General features: G+C 56.0%; 1 protein-coding gene and 1 long non-coding RNA gene across 4 annotated transcripts; one reads left to right on the top strand and one right to left on the bottom strand.

Moving 5' to 3' along the window:
• The first annotated feature begins 280 nt into the window (after window positions 1–280).
• Sh2b2 (SH2B adaptor protein 2) lies at window positions 281–25,387 on the top strand. Of its 3 annotated transcripts, none has more exons than XM_013120735.3 (9): window positions 281–569; window positions 11,386–12,101; window positions 16,468–16,569; window positions 18,355–18,446; window positions 19,640–19,731; window positions 19,818–19,985; window positions 21,857–22,065; window positions 23,791–23,962; window positions 24,404–25,387. In XM_013120735.3, exons 2-9 carry the CDS (start codon window positions 11,412–11,414, stop codon window positions 24,724–24,726), a joined length of 1,848 nt encoding a protein of 615 aa, XP_012976189.2. In that variant the 5' UTR covers window positions 281–569; window positions 11,386–11,411; the 3' UTR covers window positions 24,727–25,387. The 3 variants fall into 3 exon arrangements, with proteins under 3 accessions (XP_012976189.2, XP_005080443.2, XP_040587382.1); XM_005080386.4 differs by having other exon boundaries at window positions 19,815–19,985; XM_040731448.1 differs by lacking the exon at window positions 281–569 and adding an exon at window positions 1,075–1,461 and having other exon boundaries at window positions 19,815–19,985.
• On the bottom strand, window positions 15,708–17,645 carry LOC121133981. The gene is made up of 3 exons (XR_005870990.1): window positions 17,418–17,645; window positions 16,294–16,384; window positions 15,708–15,905 (listed from the first exon to the last, which is right to left on the bottom strand). It is a non-coding gene; the product is annotated as an uncharacterized LOC121133981 (long non-coding RNA).
• Window positions 25,388–27,967: the final 2,580 nt, after the last annotated feature.

Genomic DNA, 27,967 nt, shown 5'->3' with positions numbered 1-27,967 from the left:
TGGGAGACGCCCCGGCGAGGGAGGCCCGGGCACCCGGGCCCGGAGGAAGAGCGAGCGCTCGGCCGGCGCCACCGGGGCTCCGGGGAGGGCGCGGGGGCGGAGAGGGGGAGCCGGGGGCGTGTCCAGAGGCTCGCGCCCCGCGGGCGGGCGGGGGCGCGGCGAGGGCGGGACCCGAGCGGGGAGGGTGGGCGTGCTGGGGCGGGGCTAGTGGTGGGGCGGGGCCCGGAGCGCGCGCTGCCGGGGCTGGGGGAGGGGGGAAGGGGAGGACCGGGGGCGCGGAGGGAGCCGCAGGGGCGCGCGGCGCGTGAGCCCGGGCGCAGAGCGCGCGGCGCTCGGGAGCCCGAAACCGGAGAGAGCCTCCAGGGGGCTGCGCCGGGACCGCCAAGAGCGCACGAGCCTGGCAGACCGCAGGCCGGAGGAGCGGGTGCCGCCGCCGTCACCGCGGGCCACCGAAGGCCGAACTCCTGTCCGGAGGGCGATGCGCCGCCGGGTCCCGGGATCCCGGCCGCGGTCGGGGCAGCGCTCCTCGGGCGCCCCGGGCCCGCGCGGCCGAAGCTGCGCGCCTGTAGGTACGGCCTGCTTGCCCTTAGCTCCCTGTCCCCACGCTGCTTTACGCCACCCGGGCGCCCGGCTGTCCCTGAGGGCGGGCGTGTGTGCTGCGTGCTGTGTGCTATGTGCTCACCGCCACCCCGGGGCCGCACGCGCCCGGGTCCGAGCGCTGCCGTCTTTGTGTGCACCGGTGGGAGGGAGGACGACGCGCGACAGAGGGATGAGCCCCGCTGGGATCGGATCGGGACCCGAAGCCCAGGCGAGGTGGACAGTGACGGGAAGCTGGGGCGGGGGTCGGGGGGGAGCAGCTACCTCCGGAGCAGCTGAGCCCCGGTCCCCTCCTCTCGAACACGGGCCGGCTGGGGGGGACGAGCGCAGCTGGTCCCCTACAGGAAGGGATCTGAGGCTGGGGGAGGGGGCGTTAAGGTCTCTTCCCGGGTCTGGGAGGAGGTGGATCAGCCCTGAATGGGGTTGACGGCTGGGGTTTGGGGGGACTCCATCGGGGCCACAGTCACCCCATGAGGAAGCCCTCCTTCTGGCCGGCCCAGGGCTCCTTTCCCACGGCCACCATGCGTGACCCGCCCACTCGGGAGCAGCCCCGGGTTTGAGAGGAGGATCGCCGAGGGTGACAGGCCGGCGCCTTTAAGAAGGGGCGGGTAAGCGCCCTCCATTCAGCCCCTTCGGCCTAGGCCATTGAGGAACCTGAGAGCAGCGCGCATAGGAACCGCGCCACGGCGGCTGCTGCGGGGCCGAAGACAGGCAGGGGCTGCGACCCGCCAGGGCTTTCCTACCCATCCTCTCTCACGTGGCCCCCTCAGCGAGGCTCTCAGGGTGAGAAGCCTGCAGGAGAGCGTCGCGGTCGCCCCCAAAGAGGCTGTGAACGTGAATCAGCCTGAGTCTGGTTCACCCGAGGTGATGCAGGGGGGTGGGCTGTCAGGGCGTGTTGAACTGCATTTCTGCCCCTTTGTAAACTGTTTAAAGTGTGTGTGTGTGTGTGTGTGTGTGTGTGTGTGTGTGTACGCACATCAGAGGACAACTTGTGAGAGTCGGTTCTTTCTTTACACCATATGGGTTCTAGGGACCAAACTCAGCCCTTAGGCTTGGCAGCAAGTGCCCTAACCCACTGAGCCATCTCGTCAACCTGATCTGTGTGACCAACAAAATGGTATTTCTGCTGGGGGGGCTGCTGGGATTGACCCATGCAGGGAGCAGCCCTCCTACCTGGGCAGCAGCCAGGATAAGTGGTTTCCCCAGAAGGCTATGGTGTGTGTGTGGGGGGGGGGGGGATCTGAATCTTCAGTATATCTCTTTTGGCTTTCAAGATCTTAAAAAAAAAAGAAAAAGTCTTACAAACTCCCATTAAGTTAGTGTGAGGTATCAGGGTGTTTGCTGTTTGAGACAGTCTCACTATGTAGCCCTGGCTGGCCTGCAACGCTCTATGTAGACCAGGTTGGCCTTGAACTCGCAGAGAGCTGCCTTAAATAGCTGATTCTTTAATTGTATGTATTATTGTTGTTTGAGTGTGGTGTGCCCTGTCAACTTGGGACTCCCACCTTTGTGTGGGTTTTTTGAGGCAGGGTTGGTTTGATGAGGGCAGGAGCTCAGGGGTAGAGTTTCCTACCTGCTGCTTGCTCCTACCCCTCCCCCTCTTAGCCCCTGTAAGCAGCCTACACACCTACCCTGGAAGCCGTGGATGTTGGTGGTGAGGCCTGTGAGCACTTGATAATTGGGGAACAGAGAGTTAACACACACACTTTTCCTCCCTCCCCCAATTGTGAAAAACAAAAATGACTCTCCAAGGTCCCTCTTACCTACTTACTAGGAGTCCCCAAGGAGGATTTGGAACATGCACATAGGACACCCCCGCCCCCACCCCTGCACTGAAGGCGGGAACATCCAGCCAGTGGAGACTGGGCCTCCCCGGGCTAAGCGTTTGGTCTCAGCTGACCCACGCCAGGCTCTGAGCATTGTCACAAAGCAAATTTAGAGGAAGTGAAATGATTTGTCCAAAGTCACCCAACCCACAAGACAGAGACCTCCAAGCCACTTCTCTCTGGCAAGAGCTTGGCTTTGATTTCTTGTTTTTACATTTTTCCTGCACTTATTTGGGGGAATCTGTTGGGATACAGAAGATGCCGGGAGTCAGCTCTCTCATCCTGCCATGTGGGTTCTGGGAATAACCTGGTCACCAAGTTTGGTGGCAAGCACCTTTACCTACCAAGTCATTTTGGTAGCTCTTGGTTTTTTTTTTTTTTGTTTTGGTTTTTGTTTTGAGATAGGGTTTCTCTGTGTAACAGCGCTAGCTGCCCTAGGACTCACTCTGAAGACCATGCTGGCCTCGAACTCAGAGAATAGCCTGCTTCCGCCTCCTCGGTGTTGGGATGAAAGGCGTGAGCCACCACCACCTGGTGCCCTTGTTTTGTCTCATGCAACCCAGGACGGCCTCCGTCTCACTGTCTTACCAAGGCTGGCCTTGAACTCCTGATCCTCTTGCCTCCAACTCCTAAGTTCTGGGATCACTGGCGTGCACTGCACTGCATGCCCAAGCCTGAATCTTATTTCTTGCACTGTCCCCTGCACCCTGGTAAAGAATGAGGGAGGGTTTTCAGGTGCTCTGAGCCTCCAGACTGCAGTCCCCATGGGACTTGGTTAGTCTGAGAGCCTGCCCCATTGTCTATCTTTGACTGTCCATGTGGGGTCACAAGGGGCGGCCACAGTCCCTGCTTCTAGTAAAGTCTCTTTCACTCTCACCTAGCTGAGTCTTTTTATGGCCGTGCTCTGTCCCCAGGGACAGTATCTGTGCCCTCGACATGAATTCAAGCCCACACCTCTTTGGGCACGGTGAGCAGGGCCTGGTATGTGGGAGGACACTGTTTTCTTCCTCTGGGTGAAGCAGGTTGGAGTTGCACCCTGCAGATACTTGTAACCCTCTGAGGACAGGGGACAAGTCCTCTGAAGTCACAGTCTGCTGGAAGAAACAGGTCACAAACCACAGGTGTTATAACAGGGCAAGGGTAGAGGCAGCCCAGGAGAAGAGGGGGCTCTCTGGTTCCATCGAGGCCACAGGCTTACCAGCTGCTGGGACAGAGTGGGGTGGAAGGGATGATGCCAGGCTGTGTGCCCAGTGTCAGAGGAGATCAGAGTAAAGCCTAGGTCACCTTAATTGGCACCAGCAGCACCCAGAGTTCTGTTTTGCTCAACTGGGGGTCACAGGAGAGAGGTCTCAGGAATCACTCATATCATATGTAGAACAGCTAGGGAGATGGCTCAGGTGTTAGAGTGCTTGTCACACGTATGAGGAGCCGAGTCACATCCACCCCAGAACCCATGCTGGGCTATACATGCCTGTAATCCCAGATCTGGGAAAGGGCAGACAGGATAATCCCTAAAACTTGCTGGACAATAAGCCAGGCCAAATCTACAAAAATAAAGTAGACTGAGGAAGACGTCTGATGTCAACTTCTGATTCACATAGGTACACACAGGTGCACACACACACACACACACACACACACACACATGAGCACACATACACACACCTACGAGCGCACCCACAAAAATAAACGGAATGGCGGGTAGAGGGAACACCTTGCAGGTTTGGAGGGTCTGGGTCAGGACCCAAGTGGAGCATACAACACTGGAAAGGGGGGAGACTGCTGGAGAGCGGCTGCTTCCGCTCTGCACCCCAAAGTGAAGGCGGTGAGAGCAGGGCCTGTGTGTCTGGAGCCAGCCTGACGTTGGGGAGCTGTCCAGCACCGGGTGCTCTGAGAAAGCGTGGAGTGGCCATTTTAGACAACCCACCCAGCTTTGGGTGCGGTCCCAGTCCCTGTCCTCTGACTCCTATTCCTGCAGGTCCCAGCTGCGGGTCCCCAAAAGCAGGTCCCGGGTCCCCACTTCCGCGCCCTTGAAGGGATCCTGTAGGAATGAGAACTACAGGAAGGGACAGGCCTGGGACTTGGCTCATCTTGAACACTGGGTCGACACACATTTGGAGAGTCTGGGCCCCTCCCTTGCCAAAACCCCATTTCTCTGTCTAGGCTGGTGGGAGGGCCTTCGTTACAGGGGAGATGCTGTAGGAGACAGGTGGTCCAGTCAGATATGCTTCTAAAACTCACCCGGGCCAGTGTGGGCCTCCATTTATAAGGACTTGAGCGGGGGGGGGGGGCAGGAAACAGGGAGAGTAGGGAAAAGGTCACTGTATCCAGGTACCAGAGAGCTCAGGCAAAAGAGGGAACTTAGAAAAAAACATTTAGGAAACAGAAGCAGGGAGAACTTTGATTTCTAAACTACCTCTCCGTCCGTATTACGTCTCAGTTCTTACATTCACGTTGTCTGGTTCCGTCTGCATGCATGTGTTGTACTACCTGGCAGTTGTGGCAGTCAGAAGATAACTTAGAATCCGTTTTCCTTTTCTTCCATTTGGGTCCCAAACTCAGGTTGTCAGCAAGTGACTCTACCTACTGAGCCATCTCACAGGCCCTGTTTATTTTTGAGACACTGTCATGTAAACCAAGCTGGCCTTCAACTTGTTATGTTGCCAGCGATGGCCTTGAACTCATGGCCCTCCTACTTCTGCCTTCTGGGATTACAGGCATGCACCATCACGCTTGGCTACAAACCGTGAAGTTAGTATGCTCAGGCCCTTCATAGATGGGGAAACCGAGGCCCCAGCGAATGTGAGGGCTAAGAAGCAGAGAAGCTGGGAGTCAGACCTAGTCCCTTTGCCTCGCCACTGTCCCAAATGGATGGAGGGAAATGCTTTGGCTTAGCTCTGAGGGGCGAAGGAGTGTTCTAGACTGTTCTAACAGATGCATTCCAAACACGCTTTTCCAGGCAGGCCATGGTCTAGGAAGAGATCTCTGGGTGCTCAGCGGGAAGCCTGGCATCAGAAAAGCCAAGACTCCCAGAGACCCCCCACACACACACACACTTGTAAAGCCACAGAACCAATGTTTTTTTTTTTTTTCAATCTTTTGAGGTAAAGGAGGGTCTCCTGTAGCCAAGTACAGCCTCGAAGTCCTGATCTTTCTGCCTCTGCCTTCCACGGGCTGGGGTTACAGGCGTGATGCTGAGACAGAACACAAAGTTTCTGAATGCTAGGCAAACGCTACCCCAAGCGTTGTTGTTTTGAGACAAGGTGGCTCAAACTCGAGTAGCCCAGGGTAGCCTCCAGCTTGCTATACTGATCCTTCTGTCCCCGCCTTCTGAGTGCTGGGACGACAGTTGTTTGCCGGAGTGCCCGTATATGCAGAGCTTTGCGAGTGTTCAGCAGGCAAGCACTCTACCGGCCATAGATTCTCAATCTACCTGTAGTCCCAGCAGGCTCAAGAATGTGGAGAGCAGAAGTCATGCTGACTGCTACCCGATGCCAGCATCATGGGGTGGGCAAGGATGGGGAGTACCAGCCACGTCCTCCCTCTGGCATGCGGGGCTGGTTCAGAGCGGTGAGAAGCAATGCCCAGGCACCTAACATCGCTGACGAGGGCCACGCGGGGCTGAAGGAATGCGGGTTGGGGCTGCGTGGGGAGAGATTCGGTACTAGATGCAGCTGGAAACCACAGGAGCGTCTGCTGTCAGTGCGAGCTGCGTGGCACCGGCCAAGGGAGCCGCATGAGCAGTCATGGCCGGGACCAGCTTCCAGGAAAGTCCTGTAGCAGACTGTTCTTGTGTTGCGGTGGAGGGGGGGGGGGGGGTTAGGTGGAGGCGGGGGAGCCCTCAGTTTCCCAATAGTGAATGGCTCATTGAAGGAGAGCACTGTCTCGCCTGAAACAGATGACTCTTCATTCTGACCATCCTCTCATGTGCTTGGTGGTCCCTTACAAGCTAAGCAGCAGCAGAAGGGGGCATCTTGCCCAATGCAGCCTGGTCAAGCCGCACATCACACGCGGGCACCCTGGGTAGCAGGTAGATTGCACCCTGAGGGACCTCAGACTCCCCACCTTCCCCCTCCCGGGGGTGGGGGCATCTGTAGACTGCTGAGCAGGAGGGGTACTTAAGGGAAGATGTTGTCACCACAGCAAGGGTTTCCCAGAAAAAAAAAAAAACCCTGAGCCTCCTGGGCAGGGGGCGGGGCCTTCGCATCTCCCCGCCCACCGAGCGCTGGATCGATTAGTGCTCTGCCCATTAGCGCGCAGCGGCGAGGCGGCCTCATCAATATTTTAAGGAATGACCAGGCCTCGGGGTCCGGAAATGCTCGCCGCTGGCGAGGGTTGAAGACGGGCTTTTTAAAAAAAATCCTCTTTCCGATTGTCAGCGCTATTTTTACTACCGGAAAGCCGTCCGCCCCCTCTGCTGCCCCTGTCTGCGCGGTGATTCGGTCTGGGTGTCTGGCCTTGGGGTTGATCAAGGCGGTGGCTTTGCAAGGCCATGAGCAGGGTGGACTCGGTCAAGCTACCTCTGCCCGGCCCTGCCCTCCCCCACCCTTCTGCTGCCCCATCCACTTAAGAACAACAAAGCCAAAAAACAGGCTCTGAGGCAATTAGCTGAGTCGGTGGGGTACCTACCTAGCATTCCATGAAGATCTGGGTGCCCCCCAACCCGGGCCGCCAATAAACTAGATGGTGCACACCTGTAATCCCGAGCCTGAAGATGAAGCAATTAAGATCATTCTTGGCAAAATAGTGAGTCCTCAACTACATAAGAGACTATTTCTTTTTTTCTTTTCCTTTTTTTTTTTTGTTTTTTGTTTTGTTGTTGTTGTTGTTTTGTTTGTTTTGATTTGTTTTTTGAGACAGGGTTTTTCTGTGGCTTTGGAGGCTGTCCTTGTAGACCAGGCTGGTCTCGAACTCACAGAGATCCGCCTGCCTCTGCCTCCCGAGTGCTAAAGAGACTATTTCAAAAACAATAAAAGCCAGCGTTTTTCCAGGCTGAGACGCTAGGTAGGGCAGCTAAGCCCCGACAGATCCCATTGTAGTGAAGTGTGGAGGATGGTGGGCCTACCCAGTACCTGGGGACCCACCACCTCTTAACCCTTGGCTAGAAGGCTTTGTCTTTATCTCTGCCCAAAGGCCTCGGGGTGCTTGTGAAAATACAGGGCACCCTTTACCTGTCCCTAGTCCTAGTAGGGTGTGGCAGCTGGTCCCCAGTCTCCAGGGACCATACTTGGGTGTCTTAATTGGCCCCCTGCCCCAGCCCTCTTTTCTACTGATAGAGAACGGGCCTGCAGGGACTAGCGTGCTGGGTCAGGACAGAGCACACTCTTTCCAGGGCTGAGGCACTAGGCCACTTCTAGCACCCGGGGCCGCATGAGGAAAGTTGTGACACAACCACAGGCACCAGAGGCTCAAGGGCCATAAGGATATGTGAATTCCTGTCTAGCATAGAGAGAAACTTCCAGGAAAAGAGAGGGCTGGCGGCTGGGGAGATGGCTGAGAGCACTTGCTTTGAAAGCATGAGAACTGAGTTCCAATCCCCAGGATCCACCCACAGATAAATGTCAAAATAAAGGGGAAGGCTCTGTGCACCTAAAGGCCAAGAAGGAAGGCGGCCCAGACAGAGACAGGAGGAGAAGGGGTGGAGACCAGGGCTTTCATAAACCTAACCAGCCCAGATGGTGGGACAGATTGACACAGCCCACCCCGCTTCTGGCACCTCAGGGGTTGCTCTCTGACACTGCTGTCCCACTATCTGAACCCACAGTCACCTGCACGGTAATTGATTGTCACACACTGGCTGGTCTCTACCCGGAGGTGGACAGAGCAAGGCCCAGCCCTGACTATGGAACCCACTTCCTGGCCTGTCTGTCCTTCCAGGGAGGGAAGCCATTCCCCAAGTGATGCTCAGAATTCAGGAAGGTCAGCCAAGGTCAAGGACTTCACTTCCTCTCCAGATCCGGCCCCAGGGGCTGTTGGGAACAGCACTTCCTTGGCTGGGTCCATTGGTCTGTGGCGTCCGGCCTCCCCTCTGTCTTTCGCACCTGTGAGTCCTGGGTCTCTACCTCAATGAGGTGTAAGGTGCATGCTGGCCTCTCTTGATTACATTTGCTTCTTCATTTTTATTTTGAGATAAAAAAAAATCTTGCTATATAGCCCAAACTGGCCTGGAATTTTCTATGTAGCTCAGAGTAAACTAAAACTTCTAATCCTCCTGCCTCAGCTTCCCAATTCTAGGATTACAGGCACATGCCACCACACCCTCTGCCCCTGTTTTGTATATCCTGGAACACAGGCATCTGTACTGAGGCCTGGACCCATACGCTGCTGGCCTGCCCGATGGGTGGGTCCCGGAGATCAGGAAAGAGCTAACCAGCTTCCTCCTTAGAACACAGCATACCTGCCCAAACCTGCCCAGTTTCCATCTGGCTTAGGTGGGACCCTACTAGGTCCTGGTCCCCGTGACTCTACTTTCATAGGCATTCTCAACAAGCTGAACCGGACAAAGACAGAAGCCGGAAAACCACCTGGCGGTGGTGGCGCACGCCTCTAATCCCAGCACTAGAGAGGCAGAGGCAGGCGGAGCTCTGAGTTTAAGGCCAATTTGGTCTACAGAGTGAGTTCCAGGACAGCCAGGGCTACACAGAGAAACCCTGTCTTGAGACAGAGAGAGAGAGAGAGAGAGAGAGAGAGAGAGAGAGGAGTGAGTGAGTTCTGGGGCTGACGTCCTGGCAGCCTCCACACACCCTGTCTTCCACCCATGTTCACCCATGCCATGTGGACAGAGCAGGAGATGACTTGCTGGATAAGTGAATGGACTTGGAGCAGGCCTCGTGGGGTTAGCAGTGGCTCTATCCTTGGAGGCTGTGGTGGTGGTGGCCTGGTGGGTGCCGTTAGCCTCTGCCCACAAGGAATGCCTAATGCCAGCTGGGGAGATAGACTTACAATCATGCGCACAACACAGTGCAAGAAGTACACTCAAGAGGGAACACTTGTGCCAGCCAGGGCAGAGGAGGTCAAGGAAGGCTTCCTGGAAGAAGAGGACTTATCATGGAAGGGTGAATAGGAGTTGGCAAGAAAAATATAGTAAGGGGCTGGCCTGAGTTACGCACACGAGGACCCGGCACCCATCTCTCTCCACCTCCATGGGCTTTGCACACCACCCTCTGATTTCCAAAAGCCCTGATAAGTCCTGTGGTGCCGTCTGTAGGTGTGAGGCCTGGCGAAGGCTTCACGAAGCCTGTCCCAAGCACTTTTGCCCTGGGTGACCTGTACTTAATGACTGCCCTCTGGCCCGGAGGCCCCGAGGATGCTGCTGAAAAGTCCAACAGCTATTTTTACCTAGCGTTTAATTATAGGGCTTAGACAACGGGGAGATCTGAGATGGGGTTCCCAAGGGCTGTGGGGGAGGGGCAGGCCCAGCGCCACGGGGATCCTGGGAGGACAGGTAAGAGCATGAGTCTCCACATCAGTGCCTCAGAAGGACGGGTGCTGCCCCTCAACAATCCACACTAAACTGACCTCTCCTGTGGGGGCTGCCAGGGGAGACCTGAGTTTCTCTACTTAATCTCCTTGGGTTTGGGTTTTAGTTTGTTTTTCCCCCCACTAACTTAAGGTCAAAGTTACCAAAGGAAAATGGATGGAATGGCTGGGGTTGTTGCTCAGAGGTAGAGCCCCTGCCTAGAATCCCCAGTGAGGGGCTGGGGTGTGGCTCAGTGGTAAAGCACCTGCCTAGAATCCCCCAGTGAGGGGCTGGGGTGTGGCTCAGTGGTAGAGCACCTGCCTAGAATCCCCCAGTGAGGGGCTTGAGTGTGACTCAGTGGTAGAACACCTGCCTAGAATCCCCCAGTGAGGGGTTGGGGGTGGCTCAGTGGTAGAGTCATTGAGTAATCTGCAGGAAGGAGGTACTGGGTACAATCTAAGAGATAAAATAGATGAGGGAGGCAGAACATGGCTGGGTTTGTGTTCCCAGGAAGGTTTACCACAACAGGGGACAGGAAGCAAGTCCCCTAGATGACTACCTGACATGCACTCTGCAGTTTACCCATCCTAAGTGGTAAAAGATGGAGTTGCCTAGCAACAAAGTGGAAGAAGCTGGAATGAGGAGACAGCTGGGATTTCTAGATTGGTCCAGTGGGGATGGGAGCTCTGGAAGGAACAACAGGCACACTACCGTGACGGGGTGATCCTAAGGAGGCTGGGCCTCGGTGCCAATAATGAAAAGGGTCATCTTTGGGCCATATAGGAAGATAGCCCCCAAAGTCCCAGGACCAGAGAGCTAGTTAAAGACCCTGAGACTGAGTGCAAGCTGCTGTCACTATAACAGATAGGTACCCAGGAGCATCGTAGGGAGGGAGGGCCCTGCTCCAGAAGTTGAAGGCTATGGTTGGCTGGCTCCTTAGTGCCTTGACTCAGGCAGAGCATGCCGGAAGGGAGGGAAGGGACGAGACAGCTCAGGTCGTGGTGGCCAAAATGAAGGAGGAGACAGAGGCTAAGGCGGAGTCCACAGGGGCTGCAGAGGTGGCTCTTCCTCGGGAGACATTGGAGAGGTTACGGGAGATCATAAGGTCACCCAAAATCACGGAGCACCATTTGAAAGTGTCTGTCCCCTCAGCCTCCTTGACCAGTCCCCGGAAAGAATGACCCTGGGGATCCCCAAGAGTGCTATTTGAGACACCCCCACCTCTAGAACCTACCTCCCTATCTGTCACATGCACTCTTTGGGTAGCAGCCTGCACCTCTAGCTTCAGTGGGTGGAGCGGCTCAAATAAAGCCCGGATGATGCCATAGATCCCCAGGGAGGGCTGTGGATGGGCCACTGGGATCAGAAACTCAAGGTCATCCTCTGCTACATAGGGAGTCTGAGGCTAGCCTGTGCTACATGAGACTCTCCTCGGAAGGGGGGAGGGAGGAAGAAAAGGAGGAGAAAACAAAAAAGAAACACTCACCTCTTTTCCCCCCTCAGCCTGAGGCTGCCATGGGACCAAAGCCATGAATGGTGCCACCCCCGGCTCGGCCGCCCCCGCCCCAGTCCCTGACTGGCGGCAGTTCTGCGAGCTGCACGCACAGGTGGCTGCTGTGGACTTTGCTCACAAGTTCTGCCGCTTCCTTCGCGACAACCCGACCTACGACACGCCTGACGCAGGGACCTCATTCTCCCGCCACTTTGCAGCCAATTTCTTGGCAGTCTTCAGCGAGGAGGTGCGCCGAGTGCTGGGGACGGCAGCCATGGAGCCCGAGCCTGCCGTGACATCAGCGCTCAAGGCTGCAGCTTATGGCCACTCCCGCAGCTCCGAGGACGTGTCTGCCCACGCCGCCACCAAGGCCCGTGTGCGCAAGGGCTTCTCACTACGAAACATGAGCCTGTGCGTGGTGGACGGAGTACGCGACCTGTGGCACCGGCGCTCGTCCCCAGAACCCGATGCTGGAGCCACCCCCAAGACCGCCGAGCCTGCATCCGAGCCTCGAGACAAATGGACGCGACGCCTGAGGCTGGCCCGGACACTGGCGGCGAAGGTGGAGTTAGTGGACATCCAGCGTGAGGGCGCACTGCGCTTCATGGTGGCAGACGATGCAGCCTCGGGCCCTGGGGGCACTGCGCAGTGGCAGAAGTGTCGCCTGCTTCTGAGAAGGGCCGTGGCTGGGGAGCGCTTCCGCCTGGAGTTCTTCGTGCCACCCAAGGTTCGTATCTCGGTGCATGTCGCCGTCACAGACTAAGGGATCTGCAGGTCGGTGACAGGTGGGTGCCTGGGACTGATCTGGGGACTGTGTGGCCTCGTCTGATTGGCACAGGTTTGGGACAGGCGGCACGCCCCAGAGACGAAATGTAGCATGTGAAGGCAGGAAGTAACACGGTACATTCAGACATGTTTCCGAGAGGCCTGCGTCCTGGTCCAAGGCAGTCACACATCTGCTGCCCCTGCCAGGCTCCAGCTGAGCCCTACCGGGCGGCCACTTCCTTCCCATCAGGAGGAAGACAGGGTCTTTGTCTGCTACTATCATTTTCATGCCACTTTGAGTCCACGGGCCCCGGGCCCATCGGTCACCAAAGCCCTCCCGTGCTAGGGGACAGGGAAGTGTGGGGTCTGCTTCAGGGGAGCAAATGTAACGTGCTTGAAAAGTAGGGGTGCTGGGGGAGTAGCCCACTTGGTAGAGTGCTTACCTAGCCCTCGGGAAGCCCAGAGCCCCAGCACCCCATAATCCCTGAGTGGTAGCGCACTTGGAAGCAGGAGGATCAGAAGTTGAAGGTTATCCTTGGCTACATAGCAAGTTGGAAGCCAGCCTGACCTGCATGAGGCTATCTGGGAGGAAGGGAACAAAGTTAGCACTGAGAGGAGGGGCGTGGCTTGCCTGCAGTCATCGCGGTGGCAGAAGCAGGCTGGTTATAGCACCACTCAGATGGTCGCCAGAATGCAGGGAAGTCCTTTGAGTATTGGCATGGCAGCTGGTAACACCCCAAGACCCGACCACCCCGGGGCTCAGTCTCCCCAGTACCCTCCCGGACACCTTGAGTCAGCGTCCCCCCAGCCTCCCCTCAAGGTGCCGGAGTAAGAGCTTCCCGAAGCAAGACGCTGTGAGGACTCCCAGCACACACTGGTGAAGAGCGCTCACCCCAACTCCCAGTGCCCCCAGACTCCCCAAGGGGGTCTTACCCACACCCCGCCTTCAGCCCCTGAGAAAAATGCCACTAAACTCGAATCTACAGACACGGAGAGAGACCAAAGCCTGGTGATGGGTGGCTTGCCCAGGGCCACCCAGAGGGCAGGGGCAGAGGCCCGAGGTTTCGCTGTCTCCTGCTGTGAGTGGCAGTCCCAGCTGCTGCTCTCTAAATAGCTGTCCCCGTCGCCCTGGGGAGAGGACACAGCAGCTGGTGCCCTCCCGTCTTTCCATTGATCCCTGCAGAGCCCTCCAACTTCACTGCTGGCAGAAGAGAGTGTTCCTGAGGGATCATTGAGCCCTTCCTTCCTCAGCTCAATGACGACAAACAGGTTCCTAGCCCCTGATCTTGCTTCAGGCTCTCAGGATATCGGAGCAAAGTAGAATACTTGGGAGTGATCCATGGACTTGTGGATCACTCTAGAGTGTATTAGTCCATCTTCTGTCTCTATAACAAAGTCCCAGAGGCTAGATTGTGAAGAAAGAAAGGAAGAAAGAAAGAAAGGAAGGAAGGAAGGAAGGAAGGAAGGAAGGAAGGAAGGAAGGAAGGAAGGAAGGAAGAAACTGGGCATGGTAACTACCTATATCCAAGCTTTGGGGAGGTAGCAACAGGAGGCTCAGAGGTTCAATGTCATCCTTGGCTACATAGCAAGTTCAAGACCTGTCTGAGCTCCATGATACCTTATCTTTTTTTTTTTTTTTTTTTTTTTGGTTTTTTCGAGACAGGGTTTCTCTGTGGCTTTGGAGGCTGTCCTGGAACTAGCTCTTGTAGACCATGCTGGCCTCGAACTCACAGAGATCCGCCTGCGTCTGCCTCCCGAGTGCTAGGATTAAAGGCGTGCGCCACCAACGCCCGGCATGATACCTTATCTTATCTCAAACAAAAAGGAGAGAGAGAGAGAGAGAGAGAGAGAGAGAGGTCCAAGGCAAGGTCAGGAAGCCCCATCTACCTCTAGGAAGGTCTTCACAGCCTCTCACAGTAGGGCAGACAGGAGGAGGAGGAGAAAATAGCCATTTGTAGAAAAGGTCAGGCATAGAGTGACCTTGCCTTACATTAACTCATTCTGGTTAAATAACTACATAACTAGCCAGGTTCCTTGAGAACTTCATTCATCTCCTCCCAACTTAGCAGCTCCAGGGACCAACCATCTTCCACTAGGCCCTGCCTCTTAAAGGGTCCACCAGCTTTAAAAATTTTTTAAACATTTATTTATTGAGCAGGGGGTGCACATGTGGAGGTCAGCAGACAGCCAGAGGCAGCCAGTTCCTTCCTTTTACCATGTGGGTCTTGGGGATCAACTCAGGAGACAGATACTCTGTGAGTTTGAGACCAGCCTGGTCTACAGAGCGAGTTCCAGGACAGATCCCAAAGCCACAGAGAAACCCTGTCTTGAAAAAAACAAACAAACAAACAAAAACAAAAAACATACAAAACAAAACTGAAGGAAAAAAAGAAAAGAAAACAACAAACAAAAAAATAGGGAGAAGCAGGTAAAACTGGAGTGTGGCTCAGTGGTAGAGCCCCTGCCTAGAGTCCCAGTGAGGGGCTGGGGTGTGGCTCAGTGGTAGAGCCCCTGCCTAGAATCCCCCAGTGAGGGGCACGTATATAACTCAGTGTTAGAGTCCTTGCCTAGTAAGCATGAGGTCCTAGATTCTACCCCAGCACTGGGGGCAAGGGGCAACTACAACTACATCAAGACAGATGGCCTCGGACATCAGGCTGAGAGAAGGGACCCAGGAACACAGCATCTCCAGCCAATGGGTGCCCAGCTGAAGGCACCATTATAAACCTTCCCGTGCTCTCTGCCCCAGGTGGCCAACCCCAGCCATAGGCTGGTGTGAAGATGTGATTAGCTAGGCCCATCCGTCACTGTTGTAAGCCCAGCCCAGGGCCCGCTGGACAGTGTCCAGAGTGGCCAAGAATTCCCATCCACCAGATATGAGGTCCTTCCCTTTCCTCTTCAGAAAGTCCCTGTCCCAGAGCCCAAGCCCTGCCGGGAATGTGGGCCTCGGGCCAGTCCAGGGAGGCGCAGGGGCACAGGCCGGAGCTGTCGAGCAGAGCATAGAGGGGCCTGCACAGAGCCACCCTCCTCAGGAGCCCTGCTAACTGCCCTGGCTTAACCCTGTGAGGGCAGCATTGGCATGCTAGTTCCCTTTGCCCCGTGCCTGGAGACAGGCCATGCCCAGCTCCAGAGCTCCGTTCTGAGATGAGAGCTGTGCTCCAGAACATCTCATCCAAAGCAGGAAGCACCTTATTCTGGGAGCCATGCCCACCCCACCTCTAACCCCTCACTGGGGGATTCTAGGCAGGTGCTCTACCACTGAACCACACCCCAGCCCCTCACTGGGGGATTCTAGGCAGGTGCTCTACCACTGAACCACACCCCAGCCACTTACTGGGGGATTCTAGGCAGGTGCTCTACCATTGAGCCACACCCCAACCCCTCACTGGAGAATTCTAGGCAGGTGCTCTACCATTGAGCCACACCCCAGCTCTTCACTGGAGGTCATTTGATACAGTATGTCACATAGCCCAAACTGACCTGGATTCACTGTGTAGGTTTCTTTCTTTCTTGTTTTTTGTTTTGTTTTTTTGTTTTGTTTTTTGTTTCTTGAGACAGGGTTTCTCTGTGGCTTTGGAGCCTGTCCTGGAACTTGCTCTTGTAGACCAGGCTGGCCTTGAACTCACAAAAATCCTCCTGTCTCTGCCTCCCGAGTGCTGGAATTAAAGGCGTGCACCACCAGCGCCCGGCATCACTGTGTAGGCTTCTGTGCTATGATTTATATAGTGAATTCCAAGCCAGTCAGAGATATATAGTGAGATCCTGCCTGAAAAAGAAAATTAAATAAATAAATTTTAATGCAATGCTCCACCTGTACAATCCCATAACTCAGTAAACTCAGGAAGGACTGCCCAAGCTCAAGCCAACCAGGGTTCCCTGGTGGGTTCTAGGTCAGCCGGTACTATAGATTGAGATCCTATTTCCAAAAACCAAGGGCTTGGGGTTTGGCTCAGTGTCAGAGCGCCTGCCTAGAATCCCCCAGTGAGGATCTCTGTCATAGAGAGCTTGCTCTGGGCAAAATTTCCAGTACCAAAATGAGGAAGGAAAGAGAGACAATGAAGGAGGGCGAGAAGAGAAGGGAGAACAGCGTATAAAATAGGTGCCGGGGGTGGGGGGGGGTGGGGGGGGTGGAGGATGGGCCAGCGGGCACTCACAGCTCACGGGGTTGGGGTTCAGGTACCAGCCAGTCTCTAGCTTGCCGTGACCACAGGAGAGTCCTTGCTGTCTCTCTCGATGTCCCCATCTCTAAAGTGGGGTGGGAGGTGCGGAGAGGGTCTCCTAAAGCCTCCGAGGGGCTCCTCCCACTGTCCCTCCCTCTGCCCTCCCAGGCTTCCAGACCCAAGGTCAGCATCCCCCTGTCCGCCATCATTGAGGTCCGAACCACCATGCCCCTGGAAATGCCTGAGAAGGACAACACGTTCGTGCTCAAGGTAAGAGCCCCCTGCAGCCCCCAGGTCTGTGTCTGCCTGGGGCCGCAGCCCTAGTGGGCTACACAGCTCATTACAGGGGGCAGGTTAGACCATCAAAGGGGGTGATAGAACCCCACAGCAGGTCCATCACTAGGTAGGACTTGGATCTGGTTTGCGTTCTAGAGTCATGCATCCCGACATGGTTGGCCACCTGGATCTCCTTCCTTTTCTTTTTTTTTTCCTTTTTTTCTTTTTTTCTTTTGTTTTTGTTTTTGTTTTTGTTTTTGTTTTTCGAGACAGGGTTTCTCTGTGGCTCTGGAGGCTGTCCTGGAACTAGCTCTTGTAGACCAGGCTGGCCTCGAACTCACAGAGATCCGCCTGCCTCTGCCTCCCAAGTGCTGGGATTAAAGGCGTGCGCCACCAACGCCCAGCCCTTTTCTTATTTTTTTAATTACATTTATTATTATTAGTTTTTCGAGACAGAGTTTGTCTCTGTGTGTCTTTGGCTGTCCTGGAACTCACTCTGTAGACCAGTCTGGGCTTGAACTCCTGGAGCTCCGCCTGCCCCCGCCTCCTCAGTGCTGGGGTTAAAGGAGCGCAGCACCACCTGGCTACCTTTATCTGCCTGGTGTGTACGTGCGTGTGCTTGCCACAGTGTGGCCATGAAGGTCAGAGGGTAACTTTCAGGGGTCAACTGAGAGAACTCTTCCCCGCCTACCGGTGGGTTCCTCCCCTGGAAATCAAGCCCGGCAGCAAACGCCGCCGTCCACTCACCTGTCTCACCAGCCCTGTTCCCCATCTCTTCCTGGGTCCCAGGAAGGTCTTTAGAGCTCCCTTCCTGTCCCCCCTCTGCAGCCAGACACACCCACCTCACAGCTGCTGGTGACCAGCTTGTTGAGGTTACGCAGATGTCCACAGGCACCGGGAAGTGGGAGTGTGGGAACCAGCCTGGTCCCTGCAGAGGGAACAAAGACATGCGGGTGTGTGGGAGGCCCCCAGTGGGCCTTGGAGCCCCCTCTCCTCCAGGTCCACAGGACTGGGATGGCCTGCGGGGCTGCTGAGGACATGAGTCCAGGCTGCTGGGTTGTGGTCAGGGCTTCCTGGAAGGAACCTGACTGTGAAGCCGAGTCCCTCCAGGAGGCCGTTCCTCCCTCTTGGAGCTGTGCACGGTCACCCCCCCCCGGCAAACTCTTATTGAGCTTGTGTTTATACAAGCCACAGATTCTTTTATTCATTGGGTAAATGTGTGCCAACTCTATGTCCTGAGCTGTCCCCTCAAGACTGGTAGCTGGGGACACAGGCACTGTCCATCTGGTATTCTCAGCTGCTGGGTGGTCCTCGGGCACCCCTGAGGCAGAAGGACTCCCCTGCCAGCCCCGCTGTGAGCCCCTCCCCTGCCAGCCCGCTGTGAGCCCGTTTCCCCACGGGGAAAGGAAGGCTGTCGAGGCTCTCTCAGGGTGACAGGATGCGCAGGGGACCAGAACAGGAAGACTGGGCATCGGGGCTGTGTCCAGGTCTCAGCTGCTGCTGGCTGCTGCGGAACCTTTGAGCAAGTGGCTGCTCTCCGAACACGAGGCTTCTTGACTATAATAAGTGCCAGGGGCTGGCGCCTCCGTCCGTGTGGACTCGGGCTACATGCAGCCCTGCCCCTGACGTGGGTGATCCCACTGTCCTCCTTTCTGTTCATGCCCTTGGGGCCTAACTCAGGGGTGAGCGAAGCCATCTGAACCCTTTGCTCATTGGTCCTGGGGTGCTCCGCCCCCACCCTGCAGTGGAGGAGGCTTTAGCTGGTCGACTCCTACCCAGGTGGAGAACGGAGCAGAGTACATTCTGGAGACGATAGACTCGCTGCAGAAGCACTCGTGGGTGGCTGACATCCAGGGCTGTGTGGATCCTGGGTGAGTACTCTGGCCCCGAGGATGGGGGGGTGGCCAGGTGGAGGTGTGTCTCGTCCCCTCCTCCCCAGTGACCCAGCTCCCAGACAGCAAGTACTAACCTAGAGCCAGCATCAGTTATTCCCAAGATGGGCAGGAGGATCAGGAGCCTGGGGGTCATCCTCTGCTACATAGCTAGCTAGGGCTATCCTGGGCTACATGAGCCCCATCTCAAAACAAAAAACAAAAACAAACAAACAAGAAAAAAAAAAAAACCAAGCAAGCAAAACCTCCAATAAACAACAAAATGGTTAGGCCAGAGCCAGACAGGTGGAGGACATCAAGGCCTCTGTGGGTCTAGCCCAGGCTCGTGCATGCTACCCATGTGCTCTGCCAGCCACACCCCTCATCACAAGTAGGGCTTGGGGCTGGAGAGAAGGCACAGCAGTACTGCTCTTCCAGGGGATGGGTTCGGTCCCCAGCACCCGCGTCACGCAGTTCATAATGGCCTGTAATTCCGGCTCCAGCAGATCGGCGGCCTCAGGCCACGTCCGGCACCTACATCCACACACACCTACCCACCCGTGAGCACACGCACACACATCATTTTACAGACAAGTTGGATTTTGATGAGCAAGCTGGTAGGCTGAGGTCACTGGAGTCGTGGTTGGTGGCGTGGCTGGCACATCTGGTCAGTTTTGTACAGAAAGAGGATGACTCCCCTGTCCAGAAGTCACCCTGGGCGGGACGGGGCGGGTTGGCGGTGTCACCCAGCTGAGTACTTGGCAGCGGTTTCTCTGGCTAATAGGATGAGAGGGGGCTGCTTTCTAATTAACAGATTCATTTAAATAAAGCTCAATTAGAGTCCTGAGTGCCTCACAGCCTCATCCCCAAGGTGCGTGCTCATATAATGGCCATCTGCTCCAAAGACTTCCCCTGGGGTCACACCCTTTTTAGAGCTAGGATGGCCTCACGGGGCTGCCCAGGCTCCACTGATCACCACGCCATCCCCCACTGGAGGGTGTCCCTGGGATCCCAGGAATGAGCACAAGCGGGAGCACCATGCTCACGGTGGCCTGGGCGGCGGGTCGCTCACACAGTGGCCACAGAGGGTGAGGGCGTGGGAAGAACTCCATGCTCTGTAAGCAGCCCTGGGGCCCCGCCCAGGCCCCGCCCAGGCCCGTGGTGAGATGCGCTGTGCCTTCTCCACTGCACAGGGACAGTGAGGAAGACACAGGGCTGTCCTGTGCCCGGGGAGGCTGTCTGGCCAGCCGTGTGGCATCCTGCAGCTGTGAGTTCCTGACAGAAGGTAGGTGGGGGCGGACCTGGTGGGGTGGGGACGGTGTTGGAGGGCAGATGAGAGGTGTGTTTCACCCCATGTGTCCCCTGCAGCAGACATGTCCCGGCCCCCAGAGACGACGACAGCGGTGGGCACCGTGGTGACAGCCCCACACAGCAGAGCTCGAGACACTGTGGGAGACTCCCTGGCCCATGTCCCCCTGGAGACCTTCCTTCAAACCCTGGAGTCTTCAGGAGGTGGTGTCAGTGACGGCAATAACACAGGTACCCCTGGGGTCCCCGCCCCCTCTACAGGGACCATGTGGGTCCCCAGAAGTGATGACATTTCAGCCAATTGTGTCTGCAGTGGGTCTGACCTTTGCAAGCCAGTATGGACACCTGGCCTTCCCTGCTGTGACTGGTTTTATAGTCTCACAGACACGGGGGTGGGGCGCATGCCTGTAATCCCAGAATGCTGAAGCAAAGAGATCTGCGTAGGTTCCAGGCTAGGCTAGCCTGGGCTACATAGTGAGACCCAGCAAAAGGAAGAAGAAAGAGACAGACAGACAGACAGACAAAGGGAGGGAGGTAAGTTGTTCATACAGATAGAGGCACAAAAGGCAGGGGTTTTTTATTTGTTTGGTTGGTTTTGGTTTTTCGAGACAGGGTTTCTCTGTATTGTTTTGGAGGCTGTCGGTCCAGCCTAGCCTCGAACTCACAGAGATCCGCCTGCCTCTGCCTCCCGAGTGCTGGGATTAAAGGCTGCGCCACCAACGCCCGCTCAAAAGGAAGTTTTGGTGGCACAAGCCTGTAACCCAGTACTCGGGCTGTAGAGGTCAGAGCTGAATGTCTGGAGAGGCGGTTCGCTGGTTAATAGTGATCGCTGCTCTTCCAGAGAACCCACGTAGTGGAACATTACTTTAACTATGTAAAGGAGTGTTACATTTGTTTATGTTGCATTTGTGTAATTATGTAAAGATGTTTTGCTGTTTCACCTGGCCTGCCTAAGGCATCTATCTGATTGGTCTAATAAAAGCTGGATGGCCAATAGCTAGGCAGGGGAGGGATGGGCAGAGAGGATAAGTGGAAGAGAACAAGGGAGAAAGAGGGGGACACCTGGGACAAGCCAGCTAGGCAGCTGCAAGACAGACAGACAGACAGACAGACAGACAGACACAGAGACTGAAAGAAAAGTAAAAAGCCTGAGGCAAAGGGCAGATGAAGAGAGATAGGTTAGTATAAGTTATAAGAGCTAGCCGGGCGGTGGTGGCACACACCTTTAATCCCAGCACTCAGGAGACAGAGGCAGGTGGATCTCTGTGAGTTCGAGGCCAGCCTGGCCTACAGAGCGAGTCCCAGGACAGAGAAATGCTGTCTCGAAAAACGAAGAAGAAGAAGGAGGAGGAGGAGGAGGAGGAGGAGGAGGAGGAGGAGGAGGAGGAGGAGGAGGAGGAGGAGGAGGAGGAGGAGGAGGAGGAGGAGGAGGAGGAGGAGGAGGAGGAGGAGGAGGAGGAGGAGGAGGAGGAGGAGGAGGAGGAGGAGGAGGAGGAGGAGGAAGAAGAAGAAGAAGAAGAAGAAGGAAAGAAAGAAAGAAAGAAAGAAAGAAAGAAAGAAAGAAAGAAAGAAAGGAAGAAACAAGCCTATGCCAAGGCAGAGCCTTTGTAACTAATAAGTCTCCATGTCATGATTTGGAGCTGGTTGGCAGCCAAGAGAAAGCCTGTTACATACCTGAGTTTGAAGCCTGTTACATACCTGAGTTTGAAACCTGTTACATACCTGAGTTTGGTTCCCAGCACCCATGTGGGGCCGCTCACACCTGTCTGTCACTCCAGCTCCAGGGGATCTGATGCCCTCTTCTGGCGTCTCCCGGCACACACATGCACCCACAGACACCTACATTACACATAAACAAAAGGACTTCCTGGAGCCAGGTGGAGAAGAGGCTTGGCTTCTTCTCAGCTTTGTCCCTGGCTTGCGAGTGCTCCCTCCCTCCCTATGCCTCAGTTTACCTCAAGGCTGACTAGACATGGTCAGTCAGTTCTCCACCTGAGTCTAATACTCAAGTGGCAGCTTACCCAGACAGACAAGATGCGGCTCCCCTTCCCTGTTGACTTATTTGTCTTCCTTTGTCCCTCGTGCTGTCACAACCAACCCAGGGGATGAAGGAGCTGAGCTAGACACTGAAACGGAGGCTGAGCTGGAACTCTCCGACTACCCCTGGTTCCATGGGACGTTGTCCCGAGTGAAGGCTGCTCAGCTGGTGCTGGCCGGGGGACCCCGGAACCATGGCCTCTTTGTGATCCGCCAAAGCGAGACGCGACCTGGGGAGTGTGTGCTGACCTTCAACTTCCAGGGCAAGGCCAAGGCAAGTGTTCGTGGTCTGGCGGGTGACGGGGAGCAGCCTGTTCTGGGGAGATAGCCTGAGGTGACCCAGGTCCTAAGGCTCATCCCAGCTGATGACCAAGACCACTCAAAAAGCCAGTCTCTCTGAGAAATTAGCTTCGCAGCCAGATTAACATGCCTATAGTCCCAGCACTTCAGAAGCTGAGGCAGGAGGATTGTCAGGAGTGAGAAGCCAGCTTGGGCTACATAGCAAGCAAAGCAAGGCCCTGTCTCAGAACCCTGCCGTGAGCAGCAGCCTGCGCCTGCACGCGCTGTCTGTCTTACCTGGCTCTGAGGCGCCATTTTCTCCTAACCCTGACGCTTACAGCCAGTGGGGATCATCTGTAATGCAGCAAATCCACACGTCGGGACTCGGTGGTGCACATCTGGAACCCCAGCACCCAGGTAGTAGAGGCAGGACAGTCAGGAGTCATCCTTGGCTACATATTGGATTCAAGGCCAGCCTGTGCTCACGAGACTGTCTCCATAAATAAACTAGTAAAGAAAGAAAGAAGGAAAGGGCCAGCAGGAAGGCTCACGTGCAGCCAAGTGTCACTGCCTGAGTTTGATCCCCAGGACCCACTCGATGGAAAAGGAGAGAACTGACTCTTGTAAGCTGACCTCTGACCTCCAAAATGCCATGTGACATTTGCACATATGTACACATAAAGATGTGACAGACCAATAGACGATACGTGCATAATGCATACATACATACATACGTGCATGCATACATTTGTACATACATACATGATAGATGAGGTTTTTTTAAACCAATAAAAGTGAAAAGGAGGACAAGAGTCAAGCAGCTTGGGGCATGACAGTGTGGCGGGAGTCACTGTGCCCTCACACTCACCCCGGGTTTCCAGTAAGGAAATAGACCCAGCCTCCGATCCTTCCAGGGTATCATTTCCCAGCATCCCCATAGCACCCCAAGTTTCCTGCCCCTGGCCTGCAGCTGAAAGTCATGGCCACCCTCACTTCTGACTGGACCTCCAGCAGCCCTCATGCCTACTCTTGGCAGTGCTGGCCAGCTGTGTGTGTGCGTGTGGAGGAGGCTGGGTCTCCCTAGGGGCACTACCTTGTCGATTCCTCCGACAACCAGGCACTTAATGTCACTCCTGGTGGCTGGTGACTGACATCTGGGCCAGCACTACTAACCCTAGAGGGACTGCTGTCAAACTGAGACAGGATGATGCCCTGTTCACCGGGGCCCATGGAGGGTAAGCAGGGCAGGCATGAGATGGCCTTTAACCCGGACTCTCCTAGCTGGGCTGCAATTGTCTCAAAGTGGGCAGAGCAGGCCTGACACGGGAGACCTGTGGTCCACTCCTAAAGGCTGTGGTCCATGGCTCTTTACACTGAGCCTCACGTAAACTCAGGATTCCCAGAGAGGACCAGTCATCGCTAAGAGTCACGTGCCATCATTCCACACTGCTGGGTCACCTGAGATCCTCTCTCCAAGACAAATATTCAAAAAGACAGACTGATTCCAGGGTGAGGACAGATGTCTGCGGCCCTCAGCCCCAGCCTAGTTATGCTGATCATCTCCTGTACCTACCACAGGAGTGACCTACCCCCAGATAGGACTCAGGGTGAGGACCCCCAACACCACACAGTACCATATGGCCTCGGTGTGACAACTTGGTAAGCAGGTAGCCAGCCCGGGGCCCCACCACTGCTCATTCCCTCCCGTCTGTGCCCACAGCACCTTCGCCTGTCTCTGAACGGCCACGGCCAGTGCCACGTGCAGCATTTGTGGTTCCAGTCTGTGTTTGACATGCTCCGCCACTTCCACACCCACCCCATCCCCCTGGAGTCAGGCGGGTCCGCCGACATCACCCTAAGAAGCTACGTGCGTGCCCAAGGCCCGCTTCCTGGTAAGATGCCACCACCTGGAGCTTGATGTGTGGCTCCTATATAGAAGGTTTGCCTCGTATGCTGGAGACCTGGGTTTGATCCCCACCAGCACCTCATAAACCGGGTATGGGGGTGCAGTCCTGTAATCTCAGCCCTCTGGAGGCGAAGGCAGGAGGATCAGGGGTTCAAGGCCATTCTCTGCAACATGGTGATTTAAAGGCCGCTGGATATGTTAGACCCAGACTCAGAACCCTTCACCTGGACACACCTGGGGTGGGTGCCGGAAGCCCTGTAAGGTTAGAGCTCAGCACCCAGTGGGGTGCCTAGCCTAGGCGGGAAAGGCACGTGTGCCTACATGCTGTCTCCTGGGTTCCCCTCATCTGTCTGGCACTGGTTGGCTCTGGAGGATGAAGCTCAGGTGCCCAGGGCTGAATGCTGACCAGCATGGCCTCTCATTACAGACCCAGGACCAGCGCCCAGCACGGTGGCCCCGGTCCCCTCCTGCTGGGCCGAGCCGGCTGGCCAGCACTACTTCTCCAGCCTGGCCACGGCCACCTGCCCACCCACCTCACCCTCCAATGGCGCCGGAGCAGCGTCGTCGTCCGGCTCATCATCCTCGGCCACGTCCCTGCCCCCGCGCCCACCCGAGGGGCCACTCAGTGCGCGCAGCCGCAGCAGCAGCGCAGAGCACCTGCTGGAGGCCGCGTCTGGAGCCACCGAAGAGCCCACGGAGGCCACGCTGGGCCGCGCTCGCGCAGTGGAGAACCAGTACTCCTTCTACTAGCAGCCACGCCTATTGCCCACGGGCGCCATGCCCATCACAGCGGGCCAAGAACACCTGTGGTCTGCCCCGCCCACCAACAGCCTGGCCAGCCCATGATGGTCGCCAACACCTAACAGTGGCTGGAGACAACTGTCCACGGTCGGTCAAGCCCAAGACAGCTGGCCGGCTAGCCACGGCTAGCAACTTCCGCTCCAAGGGGCCCACTAAGACCGTCTGTGGCAGGCCAAGGCTATCCACGGTCCATCAAACCCAGGATTTCAAGCTCCTCCCACTGGTGGTTGCCCACGTCCACCACGGATGTGTCTATAAGGCTGGGCAAACGCGGCAGGCAGCTCACCGACAACTGGCCACATTTGGTGACTTCAGGCCCTGGGCACAGACGGCGGTCACTCCCACGGTGGCAACCACTGACAGCCTGCCTCGCCCATGAAGGCCTACTTGATTCCTGACGACCTCAGGCCCAGCCGACCGGAGTTGGGCCACTTGCACCATCAGCCTGACTGGTCAGCGATGGCCAGCCACTCCCATCAAGCCAGGCCCGCGGGTGGTTCCCCAGCCCTGGGCCGCCAGCCACGCCCACCAGCCCCAGCCCAATGCTGGGGGGAAAGCCAAGCTCTTCAGTGAAGACAACATTATTAAAGAGCCTGTTTTAGGGACTACACCCCGCTGTCCTGTCGTCTCTTTGCTGTGCCGTCATCATCACGGGGAAGGGAGTGGCCTCTCACGGTCTGGAATGGCCACTCGGCCACTCTGCTCAGGTAGCTCTTAGGAGAAGCAGCTGGAATGAAGAGCGGAGCTCCGGGTCGGCCGGGGGCAGGGCGTGGACTGGAGAGGGGGCTCAGTGAGTCGAGGCTAGCGTGCAGGGCTTCCTGGGTTCCGGCCCCGGCACCCCATAAACAGGATGTGGTAGTGCATGCCTGTAATTCCCGTACTTCCAAGGTAGAAGTAGAAGGGTCAGAAGTTCAAGGCCGTCCTCAGCTGACTAGCAAACGGGGCCGGCCTGGGTTACACGAGTCCCTGTCTCAAAAATGAAGGGCAAGGAGAGGGACAAGACACCCACAGCAGCAGCAATGGATGACTCGAATGCCAAGGTGAGGAGTTGGTGGTGAGGAGTCGGGTCCTGGTAAGGACAGTAAGGATGTCATTGGACAGGTCCTCAAAGGCCTTCCAGGGTGAACTGCGTGCTGGGGCAGGGATTTCCCACCCTAGCCTGTTGGGTGATTGAGCAATAGGAGATACTGGGTGTCCCGGCTCCGATGCAGATGATTGAGAAATGACCTGGAGTGACCTCCTGGGTCTACCTACAAGCAGAGCCACAGATGACACGTCCCCAGCTTGCTCACATAGTCACCTCTGAGAAAGACCAGTGTCCTACAGAGCCACGGCTTATCTCTCCTTCCCCAGCCGGACCCACAGACCTTGCAGGCCAGCAATGAGTGTACCTCACAGATCTCAAACAGCTAACAGCGCCCACAGCTGCTTCCCCGTAAGGGGTGCCTGAGTACCCTGGGGTGGCTCCAAGGGTTTTGCTGGCGCAGCTGCCAGGAAATGACAGAGCACAGCTAAGCACAGACGAGGGTAATGCAGCACAATGCTAAGTCAGCTTTCAGAGCCACATTTGGTTGTGGCTGGAGCCCTGTAGTGCTAAGTCCATTGTAAGTCTCCATCTTCCTTGAAAGAAGAAGGGGTCTGGAGCAAATGTATGGAAAACTGTCATCTTTTCAGAATTGGGACCAAGAATATAAGAGAGTGAGAGAGGGTACCTACCGTAAAGGGCTAGGAATATAGTTCAGTGGTAGAGCACCTGCCTAGAATTCCCCAGTGAGGGGCTGGCTCAGTGTTAGAACCCCTGCCTAGAATCCCCCAGTGAGGGGCTGGGGGTGTGGCTCAGTGGTAGAGCCCCTGCCTAGAATCCCCCAGTGAGGGGCTGAGGGTGTGGCTCAATAGGGCACTACCATGTACCCCAGCCCAACAAAAAGAAGAGAATGATGAGAGGACAAGTTGGGCCCTTTTCTTTTGGCTTTTTTTTCTCTGAGATGTATTTTTATTTGAGTGTATGTGGAGGAGGGTATGTTCATATGTGCAGGACCAAAAAATGGCGTCAAATCCTCTGTGCTGGAAACTGAACTCAGATCCTCCTCAAGAGCTGGAAACTCTCTCTCTCTCTCTCTCTCTCTCTCTCTCTCTCTCTCTCTCTCTCTCTCTCTCTCTCTCTCTCTCTCTCTCTCTCTCTCTCTCTCTCTCTCTCTCTCTCTCTCCATCTCTGCAGCCCCCTGTGATGTTCTTAGGTTAAACTGGATCCAGGAGTCCATGTGTGAGAGGTAATATGGTGTTCCTCTGCTCTCCCAAAGGTCACAACAGGAACAGTACGAGCAGTAAAGGACTCTAATATAGTGTGACCCCAAGGCAAAACAGACCCCCACGCCTGTCACTCACCGTGCTCCTCACGCCTGTCACTCACCGTGCTGCTCTCTGGGACCACAGTGGTGGCACAGCTGGCAGTAGCATCTCTAAGGTGTCTTGGTTTGTCCCTCAATGAGCATTTCAGATCCTGGCTGTGTGCCACGCAAGGCTCGTGGGACCGCTGGGCAGACAGCCAGACCAAGCCATTGCAGCGTGGTGGTCAACCACAGAGGGCGAGGCTGAGCCCTGGGACCCAATGTGCTCTGCCTAATGGTACTGGGGCGGGGAGGTGGGGGCTGGGAGTTCAAGGGGCAGCAGGTGGAGAGAGCCCTGAACGCCAGGCCAGAGGGTTTGGTTTGAAAGAGAAGGCAGTCAGAGTGTCTGTGCCAATTAGAAATGGGAGCTGATGTCGAGGGACGCAGTTTAGTTGGTAGAGGGCTTTGTCTGCCACACGCAAAGCCTTGGGTTCCACCCACGGCACCATGTACACTCGATGTGGTGGCAAATGCCTGTAATCTTAGCACTTGGAACCGGAGGCAGGAAGATCAGAAGTCCAGGGTTAGCCTTAGCTACATGGTGAGTTTGAGGCCAGCCTGGGCTACCTTAGATATATTGCAGAAAGGGGAGACTGAGCAAGCAAGTGAGAGAGGGAGAGAGAGGGGGAAGAGGGAGGGAGGGAGAGAGAGAGAGAGAAGAGAAAGAGGAAGGGAGGGAGGGAAGATAAGTCAGGCATGTATATATTGGAACGCTCAGGGGTCAAAAAGATCTCAGTTTCAAGGCCAACCTGAGCTACTTACCTAGACGCTATCTCAAAAAGAGGGAGGTTTCTTGAGAGATG

The sequence above is a fragment of the Mesocricetus auratus genome, unplaced genomic scaffold, assembly GCF_017639785.1.
Source record: "Mesocricetus auratus isolate SY011 unplaced genomic scaffold, BCM_Maur_2.0 Super-Scaffold_100025, whole genome shotgun sequence".
Taxonomy (NCBI): Eukaryota; Metazoa; Chordata; class Mammalia; order Rodentia; family Cricetidae; genus Mesocricetus; species Mesocricetus auratus.
The sequence above is the reverse complement of the archived record's forward strand: the minus strand, read 5'-3'. Positions and strand labels throughout refer to the sequence as shown.

What these genes read in the sequence shown, in the direction of transcription:
- Sh2b2 (XM_005080386.4), top strand. Translation starts at nt 11,412, where the DNA reads ATGAATGGTGCCACCCCCGGCTCGGCCGCCCCCGCCCCAGTCCCTGAC. An exon ending in AGTTCTTCGTGCCACCCAAG is followed by an intron (nt 12,102 to 16,467) that starts GTTCGTATCTCG and finishes CTGCCCTCCCAG; the next exon opens with GCTTCCAGACCCAAGGTCAG. An exon ending in CAGTGACGGCAATAACACAG is followed by an intron (nt 19,986 to 21,856) that starts GTACCCCTGGGG and finishes CAACCAACCCAG; the next exon opens with GGGATGAAGGAGCTGAGCTA.